Source organism: Macaca nemestrina, chromosome 1, assembly GCF_043159975.1.
Source record: "Macaca nemestrina isolate mMacNem1 chromosome 1, mMacNem.hap1, whole genome shotgun sequence".
Taxonomy (NCBI): Eukaryota; Metazoa; Chordata; class Mammalia; order Primates; family Cercopithecidae; genus Macaca; species Macaca nemestrina.
Window position 1 is genome coordinate 222,952,765 of NC_092125.1, and position 21,559 is coordinate 222,974,323.

The window sequence follows — 21,559 nt, forward strand, 5'->3', positions numbered from 1 at the left end:
GTTCAAGCAGTTCTGCCTCAGCCTCCCAAGTAGCTGGGATTACAGGCATGCGCCACCACGCCCAGCTAATTTTGTATTTTCAGTAGAGATGGGGTTTCTCCATGTTGGTTACGAACTCCCAACCTCAGGTGATCCTCCCGCCTCCACCTCCCAAAGTGCTGGGATTACAGGCATGAGCCACTGCACCTGGCCCAGAATGCCAGAATTTCTAAATATAAAAGTAAAATTACATTTGGACTGATAAAGTCCAAATAAAAGATGAAAATTGATAAAATCTAAAAACCACTCCTTTTTACTGAGCCCTTACCCTGTGCCAAGCTCTGGGCTAAGTGCTTCAAGGATGTGGTCCTATATAGTCCTCACAACAGCCTATGAAGTACCTGGTTCTCATTTCACAAGTTAGGTGGGTAAACCCAAAGAGGTTAAGGAACTTGTCCAAGGACAGACATCTGGAGCTGAGATTTGAACTCAGGACAGCAGTGCTCCCTTTTCTGCTGCCTCTCGTGTGTGTCCAGAGTAGCTGACAGTGCCCTTATTTTAACCACCGCATTATCCTGCCTCCCTTTCTACCCAGCTGTTAAAATAATGGTTTATCATGTTAAAATCTGGGAAGTGTTGGCATAACTGCAGTATTGGCTATGAAAGGATCTTTCATATTGGAAGAGTCTAAGGAAGTCCCAGCACCCAAGGAATAGACAAATTGAATTGCTGTCATTGGGGGCAGTCAGTGAAATAGTGTCCTCTGCAATTCCAGCCCTCTGCCTGAGGAGATGCTCAGCTATGCCCGGGATGACACCCACTACCTGCTATACATCTATGACAAAATGAGGCTGGAGCTGTGGGAGCGCGGCAACGGCCAGCCTGTGCAGCTGCAGGTGGTGTGGCAGCGGAGCAGGGACATCTGCCTCAAGGTACACCTCAGCCACAGTCACACAGACCGTGACACTCGGGCTCTGTGTCTGGCCAGGTTCTAGTTCTTAGGTTTGCTCATTAAATTCATGAAAAGAGCCAAACGTTTTGCAGAGCCCAGGGCACAATTTTGATTCCCATTGATTTTGAATATTCTCTAATACTTTGTAGAAATTCATCAAACCTATCTTCACGGACGAGTCCTACCTTGAACTCTATAGGAAGCAAAAGAAGCACCTTAATACACAGCAGTTGACAGCCTTTCAGCTGCTGTTTGCCTGGAGGGATAAAACCGCTCGCAGGGAAGATGAAAGTTACGGGTAAGAATTAGAGATTCTTTTAATGCTTGTTTCCAGACTGAGGAGATCTAATAACAGGTAAATAATGGACTTTTTTCTTTTGCCATGAAAGCTGCTTGTTTCCCCGATGTGACAGTATCTAATGGAACTTGCTGGCTGAATGTAATGTGTTCCCACTGTGTGTGTGTGTGTTTTTTTTTTCCAGATATGTACTGCCAAACCACATGATGCTGAAAATAGCTGAAGAACTGCCTAAGTGAGTCTGAGAGCTGATTAGTATGTTCTGACTTTCTCAGTAGATCTTATGTTCTTCAAAATCAAGCTTTTCTGGTTGCTATTTCCCAAGGCTGCTTACTCGGAGATTAATGCTCTAAGCTTGGAAGGTAGCAAGTCAAAGGAATATAGAATGTCTGCCCTCAGGCTGCCATTTAAGAATTAAAACTTCTGAACTGGAATCATTTCAATGATTATGCTTCAGTTTTGAGTTCATTTTAAGTCTCTGAGCCTTATAGCATCTACTTGCAAGGGAAGAAGACGTCCCAGATTCTCTCATCTATACTTTCTTCCAAATTCAAGCAGCTCATGATCTTAAACGTTTTGTGATCTTGATTGAAGTATAAGCAAGAATCAAAATCCACAGCCCATTGGTTGCCCCCTGCGGAATTGAGAATCCATAGTGCTGTGGCACTTACTTCCAGCTCTCCCTGATTGCAGGAGTCAGGCTCCAAGAGGGATCCACTTAAAGCTTGGTGTTGCAAAGAACACATGGAGAAGTTGGCCTAGACTGGCCTGACATCAATGTTTCCTTAGTCACCTAGTTGTAGCTTCAGCTTAGGTGTGCTACCCTGGCTTTACCCAGTCGTTATTCTTATCTGGAAGTGTTTGAGGGCTGCATTTCTGAGTGACAAACTGAGTGTGTTCTTACTTGTCTTCAGGGAACCTCAGGGCATCATAGCTTGCTGCAACCCAGTACCACCCCTTGTGCGGCAGCAGATCAACGAAATGCACCTTTTAATCCAGCAGGCTCGAGAGATGCCCCTGCTCAAGGTAAGAAGCTTTTCTGTGGCCAGGCCTGGTGGCTCACGCCTGTAGTCCCAGCACTTTGGGAGGCTGAGATGGATGGATCATTTCAGGTCAGGAGTTCGAAACCAGCCTGGCCAACATGGTGAAACTCCGTGTCTACTAAAAATACAAAAAATTCGCCGGGTGTGCGGTGCGCACCTGTGATACCAATTACTCTGGAGGCTGAGGCAGGAGAGTCGCTGGAACCTGGGAGGCGGAGGTTGCAGTGAGCCAAGATCATACCACTGCACTCTAGGCTGGGAAACAGAGTGAGACTCTGTCTCAAAAAAAAAAAAAAAAGATTTTCTACTGAAGGGTCCTAACTTAGCAAGCCTGGTTTTTGTTTTTTGTTTTTCTTTTTTAAGACAGAGTCTCGCTCTGTCTGCAGGCTGGAGTGCAGTGGCCCAATCTCAGCTCACTGCAACCTCCACCTTCCGGGTTCAAGCAATTCTCCTGCCTCATCCTCCTGAGTAGCTGGGACTACGGGTGCATGCCACCACGCCTGGCTAATTTTTTTGTATTTTTATAGAGACAGGGTTTCACCATGTTAGCCAGGATGGTCTCAATCTCTTCACCTCGTGACCCACTCACCTTGGCCTCCCAAAGTGCTGGGATTACAGGTGTGAGCCACCGCGCCTGGCCTTTTTTTCTTTTTTCTTTTTTCTTTTTTTTTGAGACAGAGTCTCACTGTTGTCGCCCAGGCTGGGGTGCAATGGTACGATCTCGGCTCACTGCCTCCAGGGTTCAAGCGATTCTCATGACTCAGCCTCCCTAGTTGCTGGGATTACAGGCGTGCACCACCCCAGGCTAATTTTGTATTTTTAGTAGAGGCGGGGTTTCACAATATTGGCCAGGCTGGTCTTGAACTCCTGACCTCAGGTGATCCGCCCACCTGGGCCTCCCACAGTGCTGGGATTACAGGCGTGAGCCATCACGCCCAGCCTTAGCAGACCTGTTTTTTCTGCTAGCATCTTATTCCTTGTGGCTGCCTAGATTCATGAGCTGGTATCCATCTAAACAACCCTAAGGAAATAATAGGGCTTGGGAAATCCAGTGTGTGTATCTTGATAAATTTAGCTGCTTTTTTTTTTTTATGATAGTTGAAAACTATCTTTTTATTTATATGAAAACTCATTCTTTTTATTTTATGACCTTAGCTTTGATGATTCAGCAGCAAGTACTGTCTGGTAACTGGGCCAATTCACTGTTCTAAGGCAGTTAATCTGGTGGAGTGAGATGGAGTGGTGACCTCAGCAGAGGGAGCTAGTTTTGGGAGCCTGGCAGTGGCCCAGATATGAAGTGATAGCTCCCTAAATAAGTGAGGAATCACAGACTGAAAGGGAAAAAACAGGTATAGGAAGCATCAGAGGAAAAGATTGATGGGACTTCATAGCAAATGATGACAATGGCATCCAGTTTTCTTTTGGTTTTTTTGTCGTTGTTGTTTTGAGACAGGGTCTTGCTCTGTCACCCAGGCTGGAGTGCAGTGGTACAATCATGGCTCACTGTAGCCTCCATCTGCTAGGCTCAAGTGGTGTTGGGACCACAGGCACACACCACCATACCCAGCTCAGTTTTTTTTAAATTTTTTATAGAGATGGGTCTTGCTGTGTTTCGCAGACTGGTCTTGAACCCCTGGGCTCAAGACGTCCTCCCAGCTTGGCCTCCCAAAGTGCTGAAATTACAGTTATGAGCCACCTGCTAGCCCCACATTTGCAATTTTTATGTTAAAAATGTTTTGTAAGCTTTGTGCTTTGTCCAAGTAAAGAGAGACCTTGATTACTAGAGAAGAGTCTTTTTCAAGCTCTTTGGAATCCTTCCTATTGTGCTTAGTCATGATAAAGAGCTTTATTCTTTCATTCTACAAGTAATTATTGAGCACCAAATAATTATCGTGCCAGGCACTGTAAAGAGTGAAGAGAGGAAAGAAAACCTCCAGGCTCTTGAGAAACAGGCTGGGGAAGGAACACAGTCAGCGCTGGGGACTGGGGGTTGGACTTGAGGCGTTTGGGCAACTTTCCCCAATTCTCTTTGTTTTTATTGTTAGTCTGAAGTTGCAGCCGGAGTGAAGAAGAGCGGACCGCTGCCCAGTGCCGAGGTAGAGTGTTGGATCCATTTTCTTCCCCGGGAGGGAAGACGTCAGTCACGGCCAGTGCAAGTATACCTCTGACAGAGGCCTGTGCTGACAGCTGGCAGAAAGCTACTGCTGGCTTGCACGTTTTACATGCCAGCCTGCTGGTGTCTTTTTGATGCAGAGATTGGAGAATGTTCTCTTTGGACCTCACGACTGCTCCCATGCCCCTCCGGATGGCTATCCAATCATCCCAACCAATGGTAAAGTTGAGAGCCCTCCTGACTGTCCTGAAGAGGTTGGGGCACAGCTACCTTGTCTCAAATTCTGTATGCTTGGCCAGGCGTGGCTTATGCCTGTAATGCCAGCATATTGGAAGGCTGAGGCGGGTGGACCACCTGAGGTCAGGAGTTTGAGACCAGCCTGGACAACTTGGTGAAACCCCATCTCTACTAAAAATACAAAAATTAGCTGGACGTGGTGGCGCATGCCTATAATCCCAGCTACTTAGGAGGCAGAGGCAGGAGAATTACTTGAACCAAGGGGCGGAGGTTGCGGTGAGCCAAGATTGTGCCATTGCACTCCAGCCTAGGGGACTACAGCAAAACTCCATCTCAAAAAGAAAAAATAAACAAACAAAATAAAATTCTGTAGGCTTTGACCTTATTATCTTCTGCTCCTCTAGGATCTGTGCCAGTTCAGAAGCAGGCGAGCCTCTTCCCTGAAGAAAAAGAAGATAACTTGCTGGGTACCACATGCCTGATTGCCAGAGCTGTCATCACGTTATTTAATGTGAGTAGCACGGAAACTTCACTGAGGTGATGAGGACCCCCTGGGGTTTACTGGGTTTATCCAGCAAGTCGTCTGCCTGGAGTGTTGCTTACACTCGAAGACTAATGCTGAGAGCAAAACCCAGCAGTGCTGGGAGAGGCACAGAGACCGATGAGCAAGGTGACACTGACCACTCTGGAGGAGGTGGTCTGGGGTCGTGGATGGAGGATTCTCTGAGCTCTGTGTGTGAAGAAATCTTCAGGGAAAGGCTGACGTCCTGTTGTCGAACAGCACCTAGTAGGAGGAGGGCTTGCGCTAAGAGAACATACAAGCAGGACTTTGTTGACAAGCTGCAGCGATGGCTGCGGAAAAACGGTTCACCTGGATGCCCATCTTGGGTGGCGTAGGTGTGCTGTCCGACGAACTGTAGAATGTGCACTGCCCGTAGCTTTCTGCCTGACCCCAGCATCACATATGTGTGCTTTCAGTGAAGAAGAGGAACGCTTTTGAAACCCTTTTTTTTTTTTTTTTTGGATACAATGTTGTTCTGTCACCCAGGCTGGAATGCAGTGGCACGATCATGGCTCACTGCAGCCTTTCCCTCTGAGGCTCAAATGTTCCTCCTGCCTCAGCCTCCCGAGTAGCTGGGATTACAGGCATGAGTCACTGCACCCAGCTGTTTCACTTTTTTTGTTTGTTTGTTTTGTCTGTTTTTGTTTTTTTTTTTTTTTTTGAGGCAGAGTCTCGCTCTGTCGCCCAGGCTGGAGTGCAGTGGCACGATCTCGGCTCACTGCAAGCTCCGCCTCCCAGGTTCACGCCATTCTCCTGCCTCAGCCTCCTGAGTAGCTGGGACTACAGGCGCCCGCCACCGTGCCTGGCTAATTTTTTGTATTTTTAGTAGAGACAGGGTTTCATTGTGGTCTCGATCTCCTGACCTTTGTGATCTGCCCACCTTGGCCTCCCAAAGTGCTGGGATTACAGGCTTGAGCCACCGTGCCCGGCCTTTGTTTGTTTTTTTGAGATGGAGTTTCGCTCTTGTCGCCCAGGCTGGAGTGCAATGGCACCATCTTGGCTCACGCGTTCTCCTGCCTCAGCCTCCCTAGTAGCTGGGATTGCAGGTACCCGCCACCACACTCAGCTAATATTTTACATTTTTAATAGAGACGGGGTTTCGCTATGTTGGTCAGGCTGGTCTCGAATGCCTGACCTCAGGTGATCTACCTGCCTAAGCCTCCTAAAGTGCTGGGATTACAGACATGAGCCACCACACCCGGCTTTTTTTTTTTTTTTTTTTTGAGACAGGATCTCACTCTGTCACCCAGGTGGGAGTACAAGTGGCACCATCTTGGCTCACTGCCACCTCTGCCTCCTGGGCTCAAGCAATCCTTCTGCCCCAGCCTTCTCCCGAGTAGCTGGGACTACAGGCATGTGCCACCATGCCCAGCCAATTTTTGTATGTTTTGTGGAGATGGGGTTTCACCATGTGGCCCGGGCTTGACTTTTGTTTTTAACTTAATCTCATAAATCTAGATTGGGCCTTGCTTTAGCAGTTAATGAGAAAATATGAGGTGCTTTAGTTGACTTCAGAGCTAATTTGAGTCATGAAGGTAATTTATTAGCTACACATGTTAGCATGAACTCTGGGCTGCTTTGATACGGAAGTGCTGTTTGGGGTAAAGGAGGCTGTGGTCTCCCCACAATCTGTGTTGCAGAGGGGCATAATTACAAATGAAGCAAAAGGATAGCACATATTTATGAACCCAGTTGGAAGCAGCATTTTGTTGCGTAATTTCAATGATTCCCTGTAAAGGTATGTAATATTAAATTTCAGGCATGGTGCGGTGGCTCCCAGCACTTTTGGAGGGCAAGGTGGGCAGATCACCTGAGGTCAGGAGTTTGAGACCAGCCTGGCCAACATGGTGAAACCCTGTCTCTACTAAAAACACAAAAATTAGCCGGGGGTTGTGGTGCATGCTTGTAATCCCAGCTACTCGGGAGGCTGAGTCAGGAGAATCGCTTGAACCGGGGAGGCAGAGGTTGCAGTGAGCAGAGATCACACCACTGCACTCCAACCTGGGCAACAGAGCAAGACTCTATCTCAAAAAAATACATACATACATACATAAAATAAATTTCAGGCATCAATTAAGACCTCATATTCTAGAGCCAGACCATGCTGGGTTTAAATCCTTGGTCTGCTCATATTCACTGCAAGCCTCTGAAAGACTGTCACAACCTCTGTAGGCCTCAGTTTCCTCCTCTGTAAGGTGGTGAGAGTAATACCACCACATAGGCTGGCTATGAGGACATGGTGAGAATTCACTGATCCAGCACATTGATATTGAAATGCTACTGGGTGCTGTTGCAGACACAACGCCTTATACATAGGACAGTGCATGAAAAATTAGCCTTAGCCATTGGTATTAATATCACTGTTACTGGCTGGGTGCGTGCGGTGGTTCATGCCTGTAATCCCAACACTTTGGGAGGCCAAGACGGGTGGATCACTTCAGGTCAGGAGTTCAAGACCAGCCTGGCCAATATGGTGAAACTTGGTCTCTGCTAAAACTACAAAAATTAACCGGGCATGGTGGCACGTGCTTATAATCCCACCTACTCAGGAGGCTGAGGCAGGAGAATCACCTGAATGCAGGAGATGGAGGTTGCAGATTACACCACTGCACTCTAGCCTGGGCAACAGAGCGAGACTCTGTCTCCAAAAACAAAAAAAAATCACTATTCACTATTGCTGTCTTGCTTGCGTCTTGATGTCACAGATGATCATGGTTATTAGTGATCATTTTTTTGTCTGTCCCTGCAGGAACCTAGTGCTGAAGACAATAAAAAGGGTCCATTGACAATTGCACAGAAAAAAGCCCAGAACATCATGGAGTCCTTTGAAAATCCATTTAGAATGGTGAGTCGTAGTTTTGTGTACTCAGGGCTGACAGGATATATAGAGATGCCTACAGCTGTACATGCTTTCACCTGGGAAGGAAGCCTCTGAAGCCAGTGTGTCAGCTGCCCTGGTGTCCAGGCAAAGACGCTGACATGGCACCAGCAGCCCCCCATCTGAGCACCTCTGCGCTGTGGGCCTAGATTCCGTTCCCAGCAACGTTTCACACAGCCGTTTCCTTCCTCCAGTTTCTGCCCTCACTAGGACACCGTGCCGTCTCTCAGGCAGCGAAGTTCGATCCATCAACAAAAATCTATGAAGTAAGTGGACTTGTCACCTGTTCTAAAAAAGACTTTTTTGTTGTTATTTGTTTTTTTTTTTTTGTTTTTTGAGACGGAGTTTCATTTTGTCACCCAGGCTGGAGTGCAGTGGCACGATCTCGGCTCACTGCAACCTCCACCTCACAGGTTCAAGCAATTCTTCTGCCTCAGCCTCCCGAGTAGCTGGGATTACAGGCACCTGCCATCATGCCCGGCTAATTTTTGTAGAGATGGGGTGTCACCATGTTGACCAGGCTGGTCTCGAACTCCTGACCTCAGGTGATCCACCCGCCTCGGCCTCCCAAAGTGCTGGGACTACAGGCGTGAGCCACTGCGCCTGGCCCTAAAAGAGACTTTCTAAGAAAAGGGGATTTCCTAATTATTCAGACCAGGTTTCTGTTGTAGACAAGTCCATCTCATCTGTGAATCCCCTGACAATGAAGGCAAAAGCCCTTTATTTTCTAGCGTTGTTTCTAGGGAAAGGGTCCAGAACTTCAGTGAGATTCTTAAAAGCACTGGGAAACCTTGTAAGAAACAAATCTTCACTTGCGGTTTTTTAATTGAGGTTTAATCTATATGTAGTAAAGTACACAAATATTAAGTATACAGCTTGATGCATTTTTACAGATGTCTGTTACTTTAAGGATCTTAAAGGTGACAGCTTTAATTTTAAAACACTCTATCTTATCTGGCTTGTTTTTACCAGCATTATGAGTAAGGATGAGAACACACCTCCCCTAGACCCCCTTGAGATATTTCCGGGAGCCAGCACGTGAACTATGGTTCGCAGCCTCCTTCTTCCCTGCAGGAAGCCTCTATTCTGATGACATGAGTGACTGGCTCCCTCTGTGTGGCAGCAGAACTCTTGTGTTAGGCAAAACCGACAGGTCCCCTGGCCCTAGCCCTGTCCCTGTCCCTGAGTTAGCTTGCTATTTTTAGAAATGGGGAATCAGGCCGGGCGCGGTGGCTCAAGCCTGTAATCCCAGCACTTTGGGAGGCCGAGACGCGCGGATCACGAGGTCAGGAGATCGAGACCATCCTGGCTAACACGGTGAAACCCCGTCTCTACTAAAAAAACACAAAAAAAACTAGCCGGGCGAGGTGGTGGGCGCCTGTAGTCCCAGCTACTAGGGAGGCTGAGGCAGGAGAATGGCGTAAACCCGGGAGGCGGAGCTTGCAGTGAGCTGAGATCCGGCCACTGCACTCCAGCCTGGGCGACAGAGCCAGACTCCGTCTCAAAAAAAAAAAAGAAATGGGGAATCAGGTGGGGCTTCTGCCTCCTCTCCTCTTTTCCTCTGATGGGTTGTGGCACATTGAACAACCGCACGTCCCGTGTGTTATGCCCAGTGTCACCTCCATGTGTTGTAACGCCATAGGTCAGTGGGGTGTCATAAGGAAACACAGCAGACTTGTGGAAGCCCAGCCTTGAGTCTGCCTCTGTCATTTACTGACCGTGTTCCTTGGACAAGTTATTTAGTCTCCCCGAGCCTGTTTGCTCATCTCTAAAGAGAGGGTGATGACAGTACCTTTGTCCCAGGGTTACAGAGAGATTGAACGAGATGACGGATGGCCCAGTGCCTGGAGGACAGTAGCACTTTGTCCCCCTTAATAGCGATTTTAGCAATAAAGCCAGCATGAAATTTGTTTTTCATGCCCTTAGATTTGAAACTTATGACTTAGAATGTGTGTACTTCTTAGGTTAACCTGCCCTACATCATCTCATGAAAAGTAAGACAGACTTGGGTGGCTGACTTTGGAGGGTTTTTTTTGTTATATTTGCTTTCATTATAGATCAGCAACCGTTGGAAGCTGGCCCAGGTGCAAGTACAAAAAGACTCTAAAGAAACTGTCAAGAAGAAGGCAGCTGAGCAAACAGGTAGCACTCACTTCCTTGTAACTCAGTCAGCTGTTAAAGGACGGCTGTTGCACATCAGCTGTTTCAGCCACGTGCTGGATACGGCTGTGAATGAAGTAGGCACAGCCCCTGCTCTGTGGGGCTTCCCTTCTGCTGAGGGATGGTGGCCAATCAGTGTCTATCCTGGCAGATGGCAGCTGGCGCTGTGCAGAGAGATGGGTGGGGAGTGCTGGGGGGGTGCTGTAGCTGTCTCGACGGTGGTTGGAGAAGGCAGTCTAATGAATGTGACATTGACGAGACCTGCAGTGAGCTAGAGAAGAGTTCTGGAGCACAGCACAGCGAGCCCAGAGGCCCTGAGGGTAGTTCACTAGGCATGCTCAGCAGCAGCAAGTGGGCCTGCATGAGCAGAGCGGGTAGAGAAGAGCAGGAAATGGGGAAGGAGCCGGCAGGGGCCCACAGGATGATGCTGCCTTTTACTCTGAGTTCAGAAGCCAGGAGGGTGCTGAGCAGACACTGGGTGGGAAGTGACTGACATGTGGCCCTCTGGCTGCTGTGTCAAGAGCAGACGATAGGCGACAGGATGGGAACCCAGGAAGGGAGAGGAGACATGACAGTGGCCCAGGCAAGAGGGAACAGTGGCCTTGAGACCAGCGTGGGAGCAGAAGAGGTGGCGAGAAACTATCAGAGCCTGGATCTGTCCCGTAGCAAAGCTGACAGCATTTGAGGATGAGGTGGATGTGGCAGGTGAGAGAAAGGAGGGAGTCTTTTTTTTTTTTTTTTTTTTTGAGACGGAGTCTGGCTCTGTCGCCCAGGCTGGAGTGCAGTGGCCGGATCTCGGCTCACTGCAAGCTCCGCCTCCCGGGTTCACGCCATTCTCCTGCCTCAGCCTCCCGAGTAGCTGGGACGACAGGCGCCGCCACCTCGCCCAGCTATTTTTTGTATTTCTTAGTAGAGACGGGGTTTCACCGTGTTAGCCAGGATGGTCTCTATCTCCTGACCTCGTGATCCGCCCGTCTCGGCCTCCCAAAGTGCTGGGATTACAGGCTTGAGCCACCGCGCCCGGCCTAAAGGAGGGAGTCTTGGATGAAGATTTTGTCCTGAGCAGCTGGAAAGCTAGAGTTGCTGGCAGCCAAAGTAGCTGGTTTGAGCCAGCTTGTCCACTATGGTGATGGTGATGATCCTGTTAAACGCCCTCAGGTCCACAGGCCACTGAGCATTTGGGTTCACAGGACAGGAGCAGCCAGGGCCAGGGAGAATCAGCTCAAGTGTAGGTGAAGGTGCACAGCGCACCTGAGCCTGAGCCCTGAGGCAGCCTGTCCTGCGGAGATGCGGGACCAGGGAGCTGCGAGGGAGGAGGGATCAGCCATGACAACCCCTGTGGCTAGGCCAAGTCGGAGGAGGATGGAGATGGAGGAGGGTGGTTGCTGGATTCAGCAACTCCAGAGACAGTTCTCTCCCTTGCAGCTGCCCGGGAACAGGCAAAGGAGGCGTGCAAAGCTGCAGCAGAACAGGCCATCTCCGTCCGACAGCAGGTCGCGGTACGTGCCAGCCTTTCTCCTTTTTCCTTTGAAAAACGATGCCCCTCCTTGTGGTCAGGATCTTCCTTGGGTATCTTAGGGGGCTTGCCCTATGCTTTATATTAAGTCCTGACTTCTTTTCAGTTCACCTCTTTTTTAATTTCCTTTTTTTAAAAAAATAATAGTGACATGGTCTTACTCTTACCCTGATGCCCAGGCTGAAGTACAGTGGTGCGATTATAGCTCATAGCAGCCTTGTACTCCTGGGCTCAAACGATCCTCCCACCTCAGCCTCCCAAGTAGCTAGGACTACAAGCACGCACCACCATGCCCGGCTACATTTTTTTTCATTTTTCTGTAGAGATAGAGGTCTTGCTGTGTTGCCCAGGCTGGTCTCAGACTGCCTAAAGAAGTCCTCCCACCTTGGCCACCCAAAGCACTGGAATTATAGGCATGACCACTGCACCTGGCCTGCTTGCCTTTCTTAAATGACCTCATGTCATTGTCCAGTGAGGAATTGGTTTCAGCTGACCCTGAGTGTTGGTCCGAAGTTCCAGCCATAGCTCCTCTTCCCACCACTGACAGTTCTTCTTACCACTTAGGCAGCTGGATCCCAGCTACTGCTGAGGCCGGCGGGGTTCCCTGTCCCATGTGTCTCCCTGTTCCTCCTCCACATCTGTTCCTGATCTACAGCTAGAAAATGCTGCAAAGAAGAGAGAGCGAGCAACAAGTGACCCAAGGACCACAGAACAGAAACAAGAGAAGAAACGACTCAAAATTTCCAAGAAGCCAAAGGACCTGGAGCCGCCAGAAAAAGAGTTTACGCCTTATGACTACAGCCAGTCAGACTTCAAGGCTTTTGCTGGTGAGGAAGTACTGGGGCCCCATAGGGGGGCATCTGTGTGCGTGAGAGGGGAGGAAGCCAGAAAGAGACTGCAACGTAGGGGCCAAGTGAGCCCTGCGCAAGGCATGGCGCTCGCCAGGAATTGTTGGAGTAGTCCAGAGAGGCCGTGGCAATGTGGACAGTCGCCTGCAGCCTCGTTGCCACCTCCTCCACTGGAGCTCACTCTCTTGGTGGCCTCCATGGTGGGTTAGTAAGATCACCTGTCACTTCCATTGTGACCAGGGCTCCATCCTTCCTCACTGTAACTTGTGCCCATAAACCCTCTCTCTCTCTCTCTCTCTCTCTTTCTCTCTTTCACACACACACACACACACACACACACACACACACACACACACACTGAGGATTTTGTTTGTTGAAAAATCTCAAAACCTATGACATGAACCCCTATGGGTGCTGGGGCTATGAGAGTCCATCTGCTTCAAAGGGGCTCCAGATGGCATTCCCGACTCGAGCAGCCTTTGGCACAACATGCTCCTTTGGAAAAGAGAGCGCAGAGGCCATTCCACACAGTGGCCCTTTATACAGGAGTGTCGCCTCAGAGCCCGAGTTCCTGACGGCATCACCCAGCACAGAGATCAGAATGGACTTCCTTATGTGCAGGGGCCACTGCTGTAGCCACCTGCCCCTAACGTCCCTGCGACTAGAGCCGAGAGAAACAGGCCTGGTCTTCAGACTGCCCACAGGGACCAGGATCACCATGTATTCATTTACATGAGCCACGAGCCGCAGCCCCTCATTGTGACAGGGGTTGCGCTCTGACAGCCAAGGCTTGCCTGAGTGTCGTGGTCCCGGCCTCGCTGTGAGCCTGTGATGCCTGGTAACTCATTGACCTGACCGCAGGTCTCTCTCATCTCTTACCTTGCAGGAAACAGCAAATCCAAAGCTGCTTCTCAGTTTGATCCAAATAAACAGACCCCTTCTGGCAAGGTAAGAACTGTTCCTGGAGGATTTTAGCACGCCCGTGGCGCCTATTTTTGACCTCCTCCTCTGCTGAGAAGACAGGCCCATCCAGGAGTCCATTCCTTTGCATATCTTTTTCCTCACCTCATTTCTTCCCAAGCGCGGGCAATACCCGTCAGCTACCCCGGCAACTCATAAAACGAGGCTGTAAAAGCTGGCGTGTGGTTTTAAAGGGTGTTATTCTGTGTTTGCTACCATGGGAACCACAGCTGCAGGCCAAAAGCACCCCCTTTGGGGCCAGCACAAGCCTGCATTCGCCCCACGTGGGTGTTGGTGCTGGTGCCAGGGAAACAGCATGGCTGCAGGTTCCACAGGCGCGGGGCCAGGGCTGCTTTGGGGCCCTCCTGTTCCTCTTGCAGCGCATCCTAGCAACTTTGCCTTCAGAGACACAGAAACGTCCTCTCGCAGGGAATCTAAAGTCACACCTGTGCTGCTAGAATCTTTGGCCCCCTGAGCTCAGGTGTGTGTTTCTGTGTATCTTGTGGTCAAGGTGCCTACCCAGCTTAAACGGTTTCTTTTCTTTCCAGAAATTCATTGCAGCCAAAAAAATTAAACAGTCGGTGGGAAACAAAAGCATGTCCTTTCCGACGGGAAAGTCAGACAGGTACGCGGTGGATGGCGGTGTGGCCCAGGGAGCCCAGTGAAAAAGCACCTGCCCTGCATGGTGCAGTCAGTGGGGATCGAGTGCCCAGGGGTCTTCAACCAGGATGCCTCAGAGAACCTCCCACAGCCAGGTCCCTCTCACCACTCGGAAAACAAGGGCGGGACGTGATTTGCTCTGTGCCACACATCACAGAGCCAGGCACTGCGCCCCAGGACTCAGATGCCCCTTGTTCCTGGCTTTCCAGTTACTGTGTTTCCTGGGGTCACCTCAGGGAAAATAGGTGTGAATAGTTACGAAATTTTCCTGGACCAGCCTATTAGGAATGAGGAAAAAGTAAGCACGTATGGGTTATCCTTGTTGTTGAAGAGTGGTTTGACTTGGTTTTGTTTTGGTTTGTGACAGTCTCATTCTTTCACCCAGGCTGGAGTGCAGTGGCACAATCTCGGCTTACTGCAACCTCCGCCTCCTAGGTTCAAGCAAGTCTCTCACCTCAACCTCCCGAGTAGCTGGGATTACAGGTGCCTGCCACCATGCCCGGCTAATGTTTTTATATTTTTAGTAGAGATGGGGTTTTGCCATGTTGGCCAGGCTGGTCTCAAACTCCTGGCCTCAGTTGATCCTCCCAACTCGGCCTCCCAGAGTACTTGGATTACGGGTGTGAACCACTGCACCTGGCGAAATGTTTTTGTTAAAAACATAAAATCCTAATAATCAAGCTGACCCTGAGGTTAGGGGACTTGCCCGGGGGCAGGAAGAACAGGTCTGCCTTCTCGAGATGCTGCTCAGCTCAGCCAACTCTGGTGGGCCGTCGAGTTCTCGGGGGCCCCTGAACAAGCCATTCTCCCTCTGTTCTGCATGATTAAGGTTTGCACCGTTTTGTAAACCATCTGAGAACATCCAGCCAACCCAGAAGAAATAACTGTTGTTTTTACACTGTCTCTGCAGAGGCTTCAGGTACAACTGGCCACAGAGATAGTCCTGGAAGACACGCGGCACCCGTGGACCAGAAGCACCAAATGCCAGTGCTGCTTTTGTACAGACGTATTTTTAAACCATTAAAAAATATTCTTCCTGGAAGAAAGCTGATTCCTGACTTTTATTTTGTTGCCGCCACAGCTCTGGGCAGGTTGCCATCCTGTTCAGGCAACCATCTTCAGCTGTCTGGGCAGGTGAGTGTGTTCCAGGGGTTATGGTGACTTCTAGAAAAATCCAGAGCTGGCTGGACACGGTGGCTCACACCTGTAATCCCAGCACTTTGGGAGGCCAAGGTGGGCGGATCACGAGGTCAGGAGATCGAGACCATCCTGGCCAACACGGTGAAACCCCCTTTCTACTAAAAATACAAAAAATTAGCCAGGCGTGGTGGCGGGCACCTGTAGTCCCAGCTACTCGGGAGGCTAAGGCAGGAGAATGGCGTGAACCCGGGAGGCGGAGTTTGCAGTGAGCCGAGATCTCACCACTGCACTCCAGCCTGGGCGACAAGGCGAGACTCTGTCTCAAAAAAAAAAAAAAGAAAAAGAAAAAGAAAAATCCAGAGCCACTCCCAAGGAGGAATATGAGACAAATTGCTGGGACTCAGAAGTGGCAGCACCTGCAAAGCAGAAGCTGTGATGTTCATCGCTCCACTTGGAGAGGGTTCTCTGGGCAGTTTCACTTCCTTCCCGAGCCTTCAAATAACATGAATGGAGCCACCTGGTTAAAAAATGCCATCGGGAAAGGAAGTGGTAAGGTGCCCTAGAGCTAGCAGTGGCTCCTGAGGACCTGTTCTCTACTCTGTTCTGTTCTTTTTTTTTTTAAAATCAACTTTTTTTTTTTTTCTGATTATAGAAGTAATAACATGTTCATTGCAGGAAATGTGGGAAATATAGTAAAATGCAAGGTCGGACGTGGTGGCTCATGCCTGTAATCCCAGCACTGTGGGAGACTGAGGCAGGCGGATCACCTGAGGTCAGGAGTTCATGACCAGCCTAGCCAACATGGTGAAACCCCATCTCTACTGAAAATACAGAAATTAGCCAGGCATGGTGAGCACCTGTAATCTCAGCTACTCGGATGGCTGAGGCAGGAGAATCGCTTGAACCTAGGAGGCAGAGGTTGCAGTGAGCTGAGATTACACCACTGCATTCCAGCCTGGGCAGTAGAACAATACTCTCTCAAAAACAAAAGAAAAATACAAAGAGAAAATTTTAAGCATCTGTAGTCCTGCCACACAAAGATGTTTTGTTTTTTGTTTTTGTTTTTGTTTTTTTCTTCTTCTTTTTATGAGATAGGGTCTCACTCTGTTGCCTAGTCTGGAGTGCAGTGGTGTGATCTTGGCTAACTGCAGCCTTGACCTCCCAGGCACAAGTGATCCTGCCGCCTCAGCCTCCCACATAGCTAAGACTACAGGCACATGCCACCACACCTGGGTAATTTTTCTTATGTTTTATAGAGACGGGGTCTTGCTCTGTTGCCCAGGCTGGTCTTGAACTCTTGGCCTCAAGCGATCCTCCCATCTTGTCCTCCCAGTGTTGGGATTTCAGGCATGAGCCACCACGCCCAACTGAGATAATCTTTAACATTTTGCTGTATTTCCTTGTAAACTTTTGCTATGTGTATATAGATACATCTTTTTAATATATCTTGGGTTTAGGTTTCTATCATTTTTCACCTTGAAAGTTTATATTGTGACACTTTTCTCAATCTAAAATTTAGTTTTGCCAACCCCCACTGTTAAACATTTAGGTTTTCATTTTTGGTACTATTCTTAATAATGCAGCACTGAACCTTTGTATAAATTTGTGACCCAATCTCTGATAATTTCTTTTTTTTTTTTTTTTTTTTTTTTTTTGAGACGGAGTCTTACTCTGTCACCCAGGCTGGAGTGCAGTGGCCGGATCTCAGCTCACTGCAAGCTCCGCCTCCTGGGTTTACGCCATTCTTCTGCTTCAGCCTCCCAAGTAGCTGGGACTACAGGCGCCCACCACCTCGCCCGGCTAGTTTTTTGTATTTTTTAGTAGAGACGGGGTTTCACTGTGTTAGCCAGGATGGTCTCGATCTCCTGACCTTGTGATCCGCCTGTCTCGGCCTCCCAAAGTGCTGGGATTACAGGCTTGAGCCACCGCGCCCGGCCTCTGATAATTTCTTTAGAATTTCATTTTATTTTAATCCTGAGATGGGCTAATAAGCACAGAATGCCATTACTTTGGTTTTTACAAATACTTAACCTAGGAACCTTTTTTCTTTGAAATGCATCCCACCAAGTATTGAGACTGCCAACTGTATATGATACCCTTTGGGGTGTACCAAACTAAATCACACATCACTGCTGTCAGAGAGCTCCCATTCAAGCAGAACAGCAGAGAACAGCCTTGTCCTAAGATAGGATGGAGTTTGTATTAGCTAGGACTAGGTTGATTGCAAATGACAGAAAAGCCAAACTTTTAACAAGAGAGATGATTTGAGTGACTTTTAACAAGAGAGATGATTTTCCTCCTCTTTTGTAAATATAGTTGGTCCAGAGCTAGTGTGATGCTCATGATCATCAGACACAGACTCCTATTGTTTTACCATCCTCAGCTCAAATACAAGGCTGCTGCCTCATGATGCAGGGTGGCTGCCCTTGCTCCAGCCATTACTTTCTCATTCCCATCTGCTGGGAGGAGGAAAGAAGAGCACCCAATCTCTTTGAATAGGACACTGCCCATTTCAACTTCCCGTTGGTCAGAACTTAGTCACATGACCACAGCAAGGGATATTAGGAAATGTCATTATTTCAGTCATCCATGTGTCCAGCTAAAAGCCCAGGGTTCTATTATAGAATTTGGGAAGAACAGACATCGAAGGACAAAGAACAGTCACTGCCCAAAAATGGCAGTCTCTGCTATAAAAAATTGACAAGTGGAATTTTTTTTTTTTTTTTCTGAGATGGAGTTTCGCTCTTGTTGCCCAGGCTAGAGTGCAATGGCATGGCACAATCTTGGCTCACTGAAACCTCTGCCTCCTAGATTCAAGCAGTTGTCCTGCCTCAGCCTCCCAAGGAGCTGGGATTACAGGCACCTGCCATCACACCCGGCTAATTTTTGTATTTTTAAGTAGAGACGAGGTTTCACCATGTTGGTCAGGCTGATCTCGAATTCCTGACCTCAGGTGATCCACTCACCTCAGCCTCCCAAAGTGCTGGGATTACAGGCGTGAGCCGCTGCACCCGGCCTCACAGGTGGAAATTTTTTTTTTTTTTTTTTTTTTTTTTGAGACAGAGTCTCACTCTTGTCACCCAGGCTGGAGCATAGTGGCGCGATCTCGGCTCACTGCAACCTCTGCCTCTTGGGTTCAAGCGATTCTCCTGCCTCAGCCTCCTAAGTGGCTGGGATTACAGGCGCCCACCACCACACCCAGCTAATTAGTAGAGACGGGGTTTTACCATATTGGCCGACCTCAAGTGATCCGCCCGCCTCAGCCTTCCAAAGTGCTGGGATTGCAAGGCGTGAGCCCCTGCACCCGGCCAAAATGAGAAATTCTTTTCTACTGAGGATGGCCTGAGAGGCCTCGTGAAAGGGGCATTCGGACTGGACCCTCAGGAGCAAGGGACTTCTAGAGAGCTCTCTGGCAGCGCTGCTCAAAGCGGAGGTTTCTGACAGCCCAGATGGGGGCTTGTCAGAAAGAATCCAGTGCCACCCAGAGCCAGGAGGCTGCCGGGGCCGCTGTGCTCACCCGGCTCTCCTGATGATTCTTCTGCCTGCTGAAGTTTGAGAACCACTGTTAGCTGAAGCCACAGGCCTGAGCCTGGCTGAGCGGGTGCATTGGTCTTACCACTGGTTAGAGACGAATGAAAACAGTCTCCCAGAGAGTTGAAGTAATGCTGCACCCTTTCTTTGGAAGTTTTCCATATTGGTTTTGTCTTTATAATGATGTTTTTGTTTGTTTGTTTGTTTTTTGAGGCAGAGTCTCCCTCTCCAGTCGTTCAGGCTAGAGTGCAATGGCACGAACTTGGCTCACTGCAACCTCCACCTCCTGGGTTCAAGAAATTCTCCTACCTCAGCCTCCCGAGTAGCTGGGATTACAGGCGCCCACCACCACGCCTGGCTAATTTTTGTATTTTTAGTAGAGATGGGATTTCACCATGTTAGCCAGGCTGGTCCTGAACTCCTGACCTCAGATAATCCACCCACCTTGGCCTCCCAAAGTGCTGGGATTACAGGCCTGAGCCATGGCGCCCAGCCTTCTGTTTGTTTTTTAAAAGACAGGAACCTTAGACAGGAGTTTAAGATCTTTTCAAATGGTCAATCTTGCCAAATAAAAAGTTCGCAACCCAGTGTCAGTCCCTAGATGCTGTTTGCGCAGGTTTACTGATCCATCAACCCCAAAATCCAGAACTCTTGAGCCATGGGGTAGAGATGATGGTCTTCGGGTGTTCAAAGAACAGCTGGAGCTCAATGTCAGGTCACTTGGGGAGCACCTGGGACAGGACGAAGGAGGATGGGGAGCACATAAAGGGGTGTGTGTGGGTCAGAAACTGTACAGTGACTGAGTAGTGGAGTCCATGGCTGGGCCTGTGCTCCAAGAGGAAGGGAAAGGGATCTGGCAGGGCTGGCTGGGTTGGAGGTAGAGAGAATTTATGAGCAGGAAGGCTGTGTGCTCAAGGAGGTATGCTGCTGTTTGTGGTGCCTTAGGCAGCTTGCCATAGGCATTTTCAACCAAGCCACACCACGTAATGGCCAAAATTGTTCCCACTCATAACCACAGCTGTCTGCCTGGCTGAATGGAAGGCTAGAAAAATGACTCAAGTGCTAACTGCCTAACAAGCCTCTTGTGACAGACACATAACCACGTGGCAGCCCCATTTAAACCATTTCCTTGAACAGCAGCCATTGGCTCACCTTTCTCTCCTCTACCCTGTCTCCCCTTTTTCCTTTTATAACGACACTTTTTAGGAGCTTGGGTGGGATAGTTAACCCACTAGACACTTAAGCTTTATAACTGGATTTTTGAGGTACATTGGTCTGAATTTTAGGGAGAAACATTTCATGCTAAAGCCTGATTTTCTCAATCCTGGTTTTTTTTGTTTTTGTTTTTTGTTTTGATTTTTGGTGTTGGTTTTTTTGTTTTTGTTTTTTTGTTGTTGTTGTTGACAGGGTCTTGCTCTGTCACCTAGGCTGGAGTGCAGTGGTGCGACTGTGGCTTACTGAAACCTCCACCTCCCGGGTTCAAGCAATTCTCATGCCTCAGCCTCCCGAGTGGCTGGGATGACAGGTGCGTGCCACCATGGCAGCTAATTTTTGTATTTTTAGTAGAGATGGAATTTCACCACATTGGCCAGGCTGGTCTTGAACTCCTGACCTCAGGCGATCCGCCCCCTTCAGCCTCCTGAACTGCTGGGATTACAAGCGTGAGCCACCACCCATGGCCAATCCTGGTTTTTTTTCTGTAGACTTCTGTAGTCATCTGGCCTGACTTTAACGTCAATTGTGATTGTAACTGGGCTGTGCAGTAATGGCTACTTCTGGCAAAATCAGTTTTTCTTCCTCGTGACCTGAAGTCAGGGGGTATTTTTGGATTCACAGTGCTGTACATTTGGGGGCTTTTTTGTCTGTCATTCAGGGTTTTGGTCTTCTCTGAACTTGGAAGGTTTGTGCAATCTCTGTGCACTCTGGCCCAGAGGTCTCAAGTTCTGTTCCTGCTGGAGGCTGAGGCCTCAGTTCCACTCCCTCTACAGGAAGACAAAGGATGTGAATGTGTGAGCCTTTGTCATGTGAGGACCCACATGCCGGAGCAGCTTTGTCCAGCTTGTAGAAGGGATGGGATGGACTTGGCCCTCCACTTGCCCCTATGCAGTGCCCTGGAATGCCAGGGCCACGTCTACGGTCAGTCCTTCACCACCTAAAAGCGAGCTGATCCACAAGGCACCTGGCTGCATGCAGGCCTGCCATCTATGGCCACCATCCTCAGCTTCAGAGCTTATGATCTGGCTCAGGGAACACAGACAAGTACACAGGCAGTTACAATCCAGAGGCAGAAATGTCTTCGAGGAAGTACAGGCAAGGTAGGCGAACACCTTGACCGAAGTACAGGGTTGAACCCAGTCAAGCCTGTAGCACTGGACACACTGACTCTTACCCACTATGTGGACCTTTCACGAATAATCTTTGTTCCTGGAACAAGTCCATGGAAGCTGTTGCCTAGCATTTTTTATTTTTTATTTTTTTTAGAGACAGGGTCTTGTTATGTTGCCCAGGCTGGTCTGGAACTCCTGGGCTCAAGTGGTCCTGCCTTGGCCTCCCAAAATCCTAGTATTAACAAGCCTGAGCCCCTGTGCCCAGCTGCCTAGCAATTTTTTTTTTTTTTTTTTTTTTAGATGGAGTTTTGCTCTGTCACCAGGCTGGAGTGCAGTGGCGCAATCTCGGCTCACT

The 21,559-nt window shown here is 48.9% G+C and overlaps 1 protein-coding gene across 1 annotated transcript in view; it reads left to right on the forward strand.

The window, feature by feature from the left end:
- LOC105473147 (exosome component 10) overlaps positions 1–15,252 on the forward strand; it is a 30,377-nt gene extending 15,125 nt beyond the window's left edge. Inside the window, exons 11-25 of the mRNA XM_011726786.2 lie at positions 755–911; positions 1,081–1,229; positions 1,414–1,464; positions 2,144–2,255; positions 4,318–4,368; positions 4,526–4,604; positions 5,027–5,133; positions 7,934–8,029; positions 8,257–8,328; positions 10,120–10,204; positions 11,648–11,721; positions 12,394–12,565; positions 13,473–13,534; positions 14,095–14,171; positions 15,117–15,252. Of these exons, the coding sequence (XP_011725088.2) occupies positions 755–911; positions 1,081–1,229; positions 1,414–1,464; positions 2,144–2,255; positions 4,318–4,368; positions 4,526–4,604; positions 5,027–5,133; positions 7,934–8,029; positions 8,257–8,328; positions 10,120–10,204; positions 11,648–11,721; positions 12,394–12,565; positions 13,473–13,534; positions 14,095–14,171; positions 15,117–15,147 (1,375 nt within the window). The 3' untranslated portion in view covers positions 15,148–15,252. The remainder of the gene's footprint in view (positions 1–754; positions 912–1,080; positions 1,230–1,413; positions 1,465–2,143; positions 2,256–4,317; positions 4,369–4,525; positions 4,605–5,026; positions 5,134–7,933; positions 8,030–8,256; positions 8,329–10,119; positions 10,205–11,647; positions 11,722–12,393; positions 12,566–13,472; positions 13,535–14,094; positions 14,172–15,116) is intronic.
- The last annotated feature ends 6,307 nt before the right edge of the window (positions 15,253–21,559 follow it).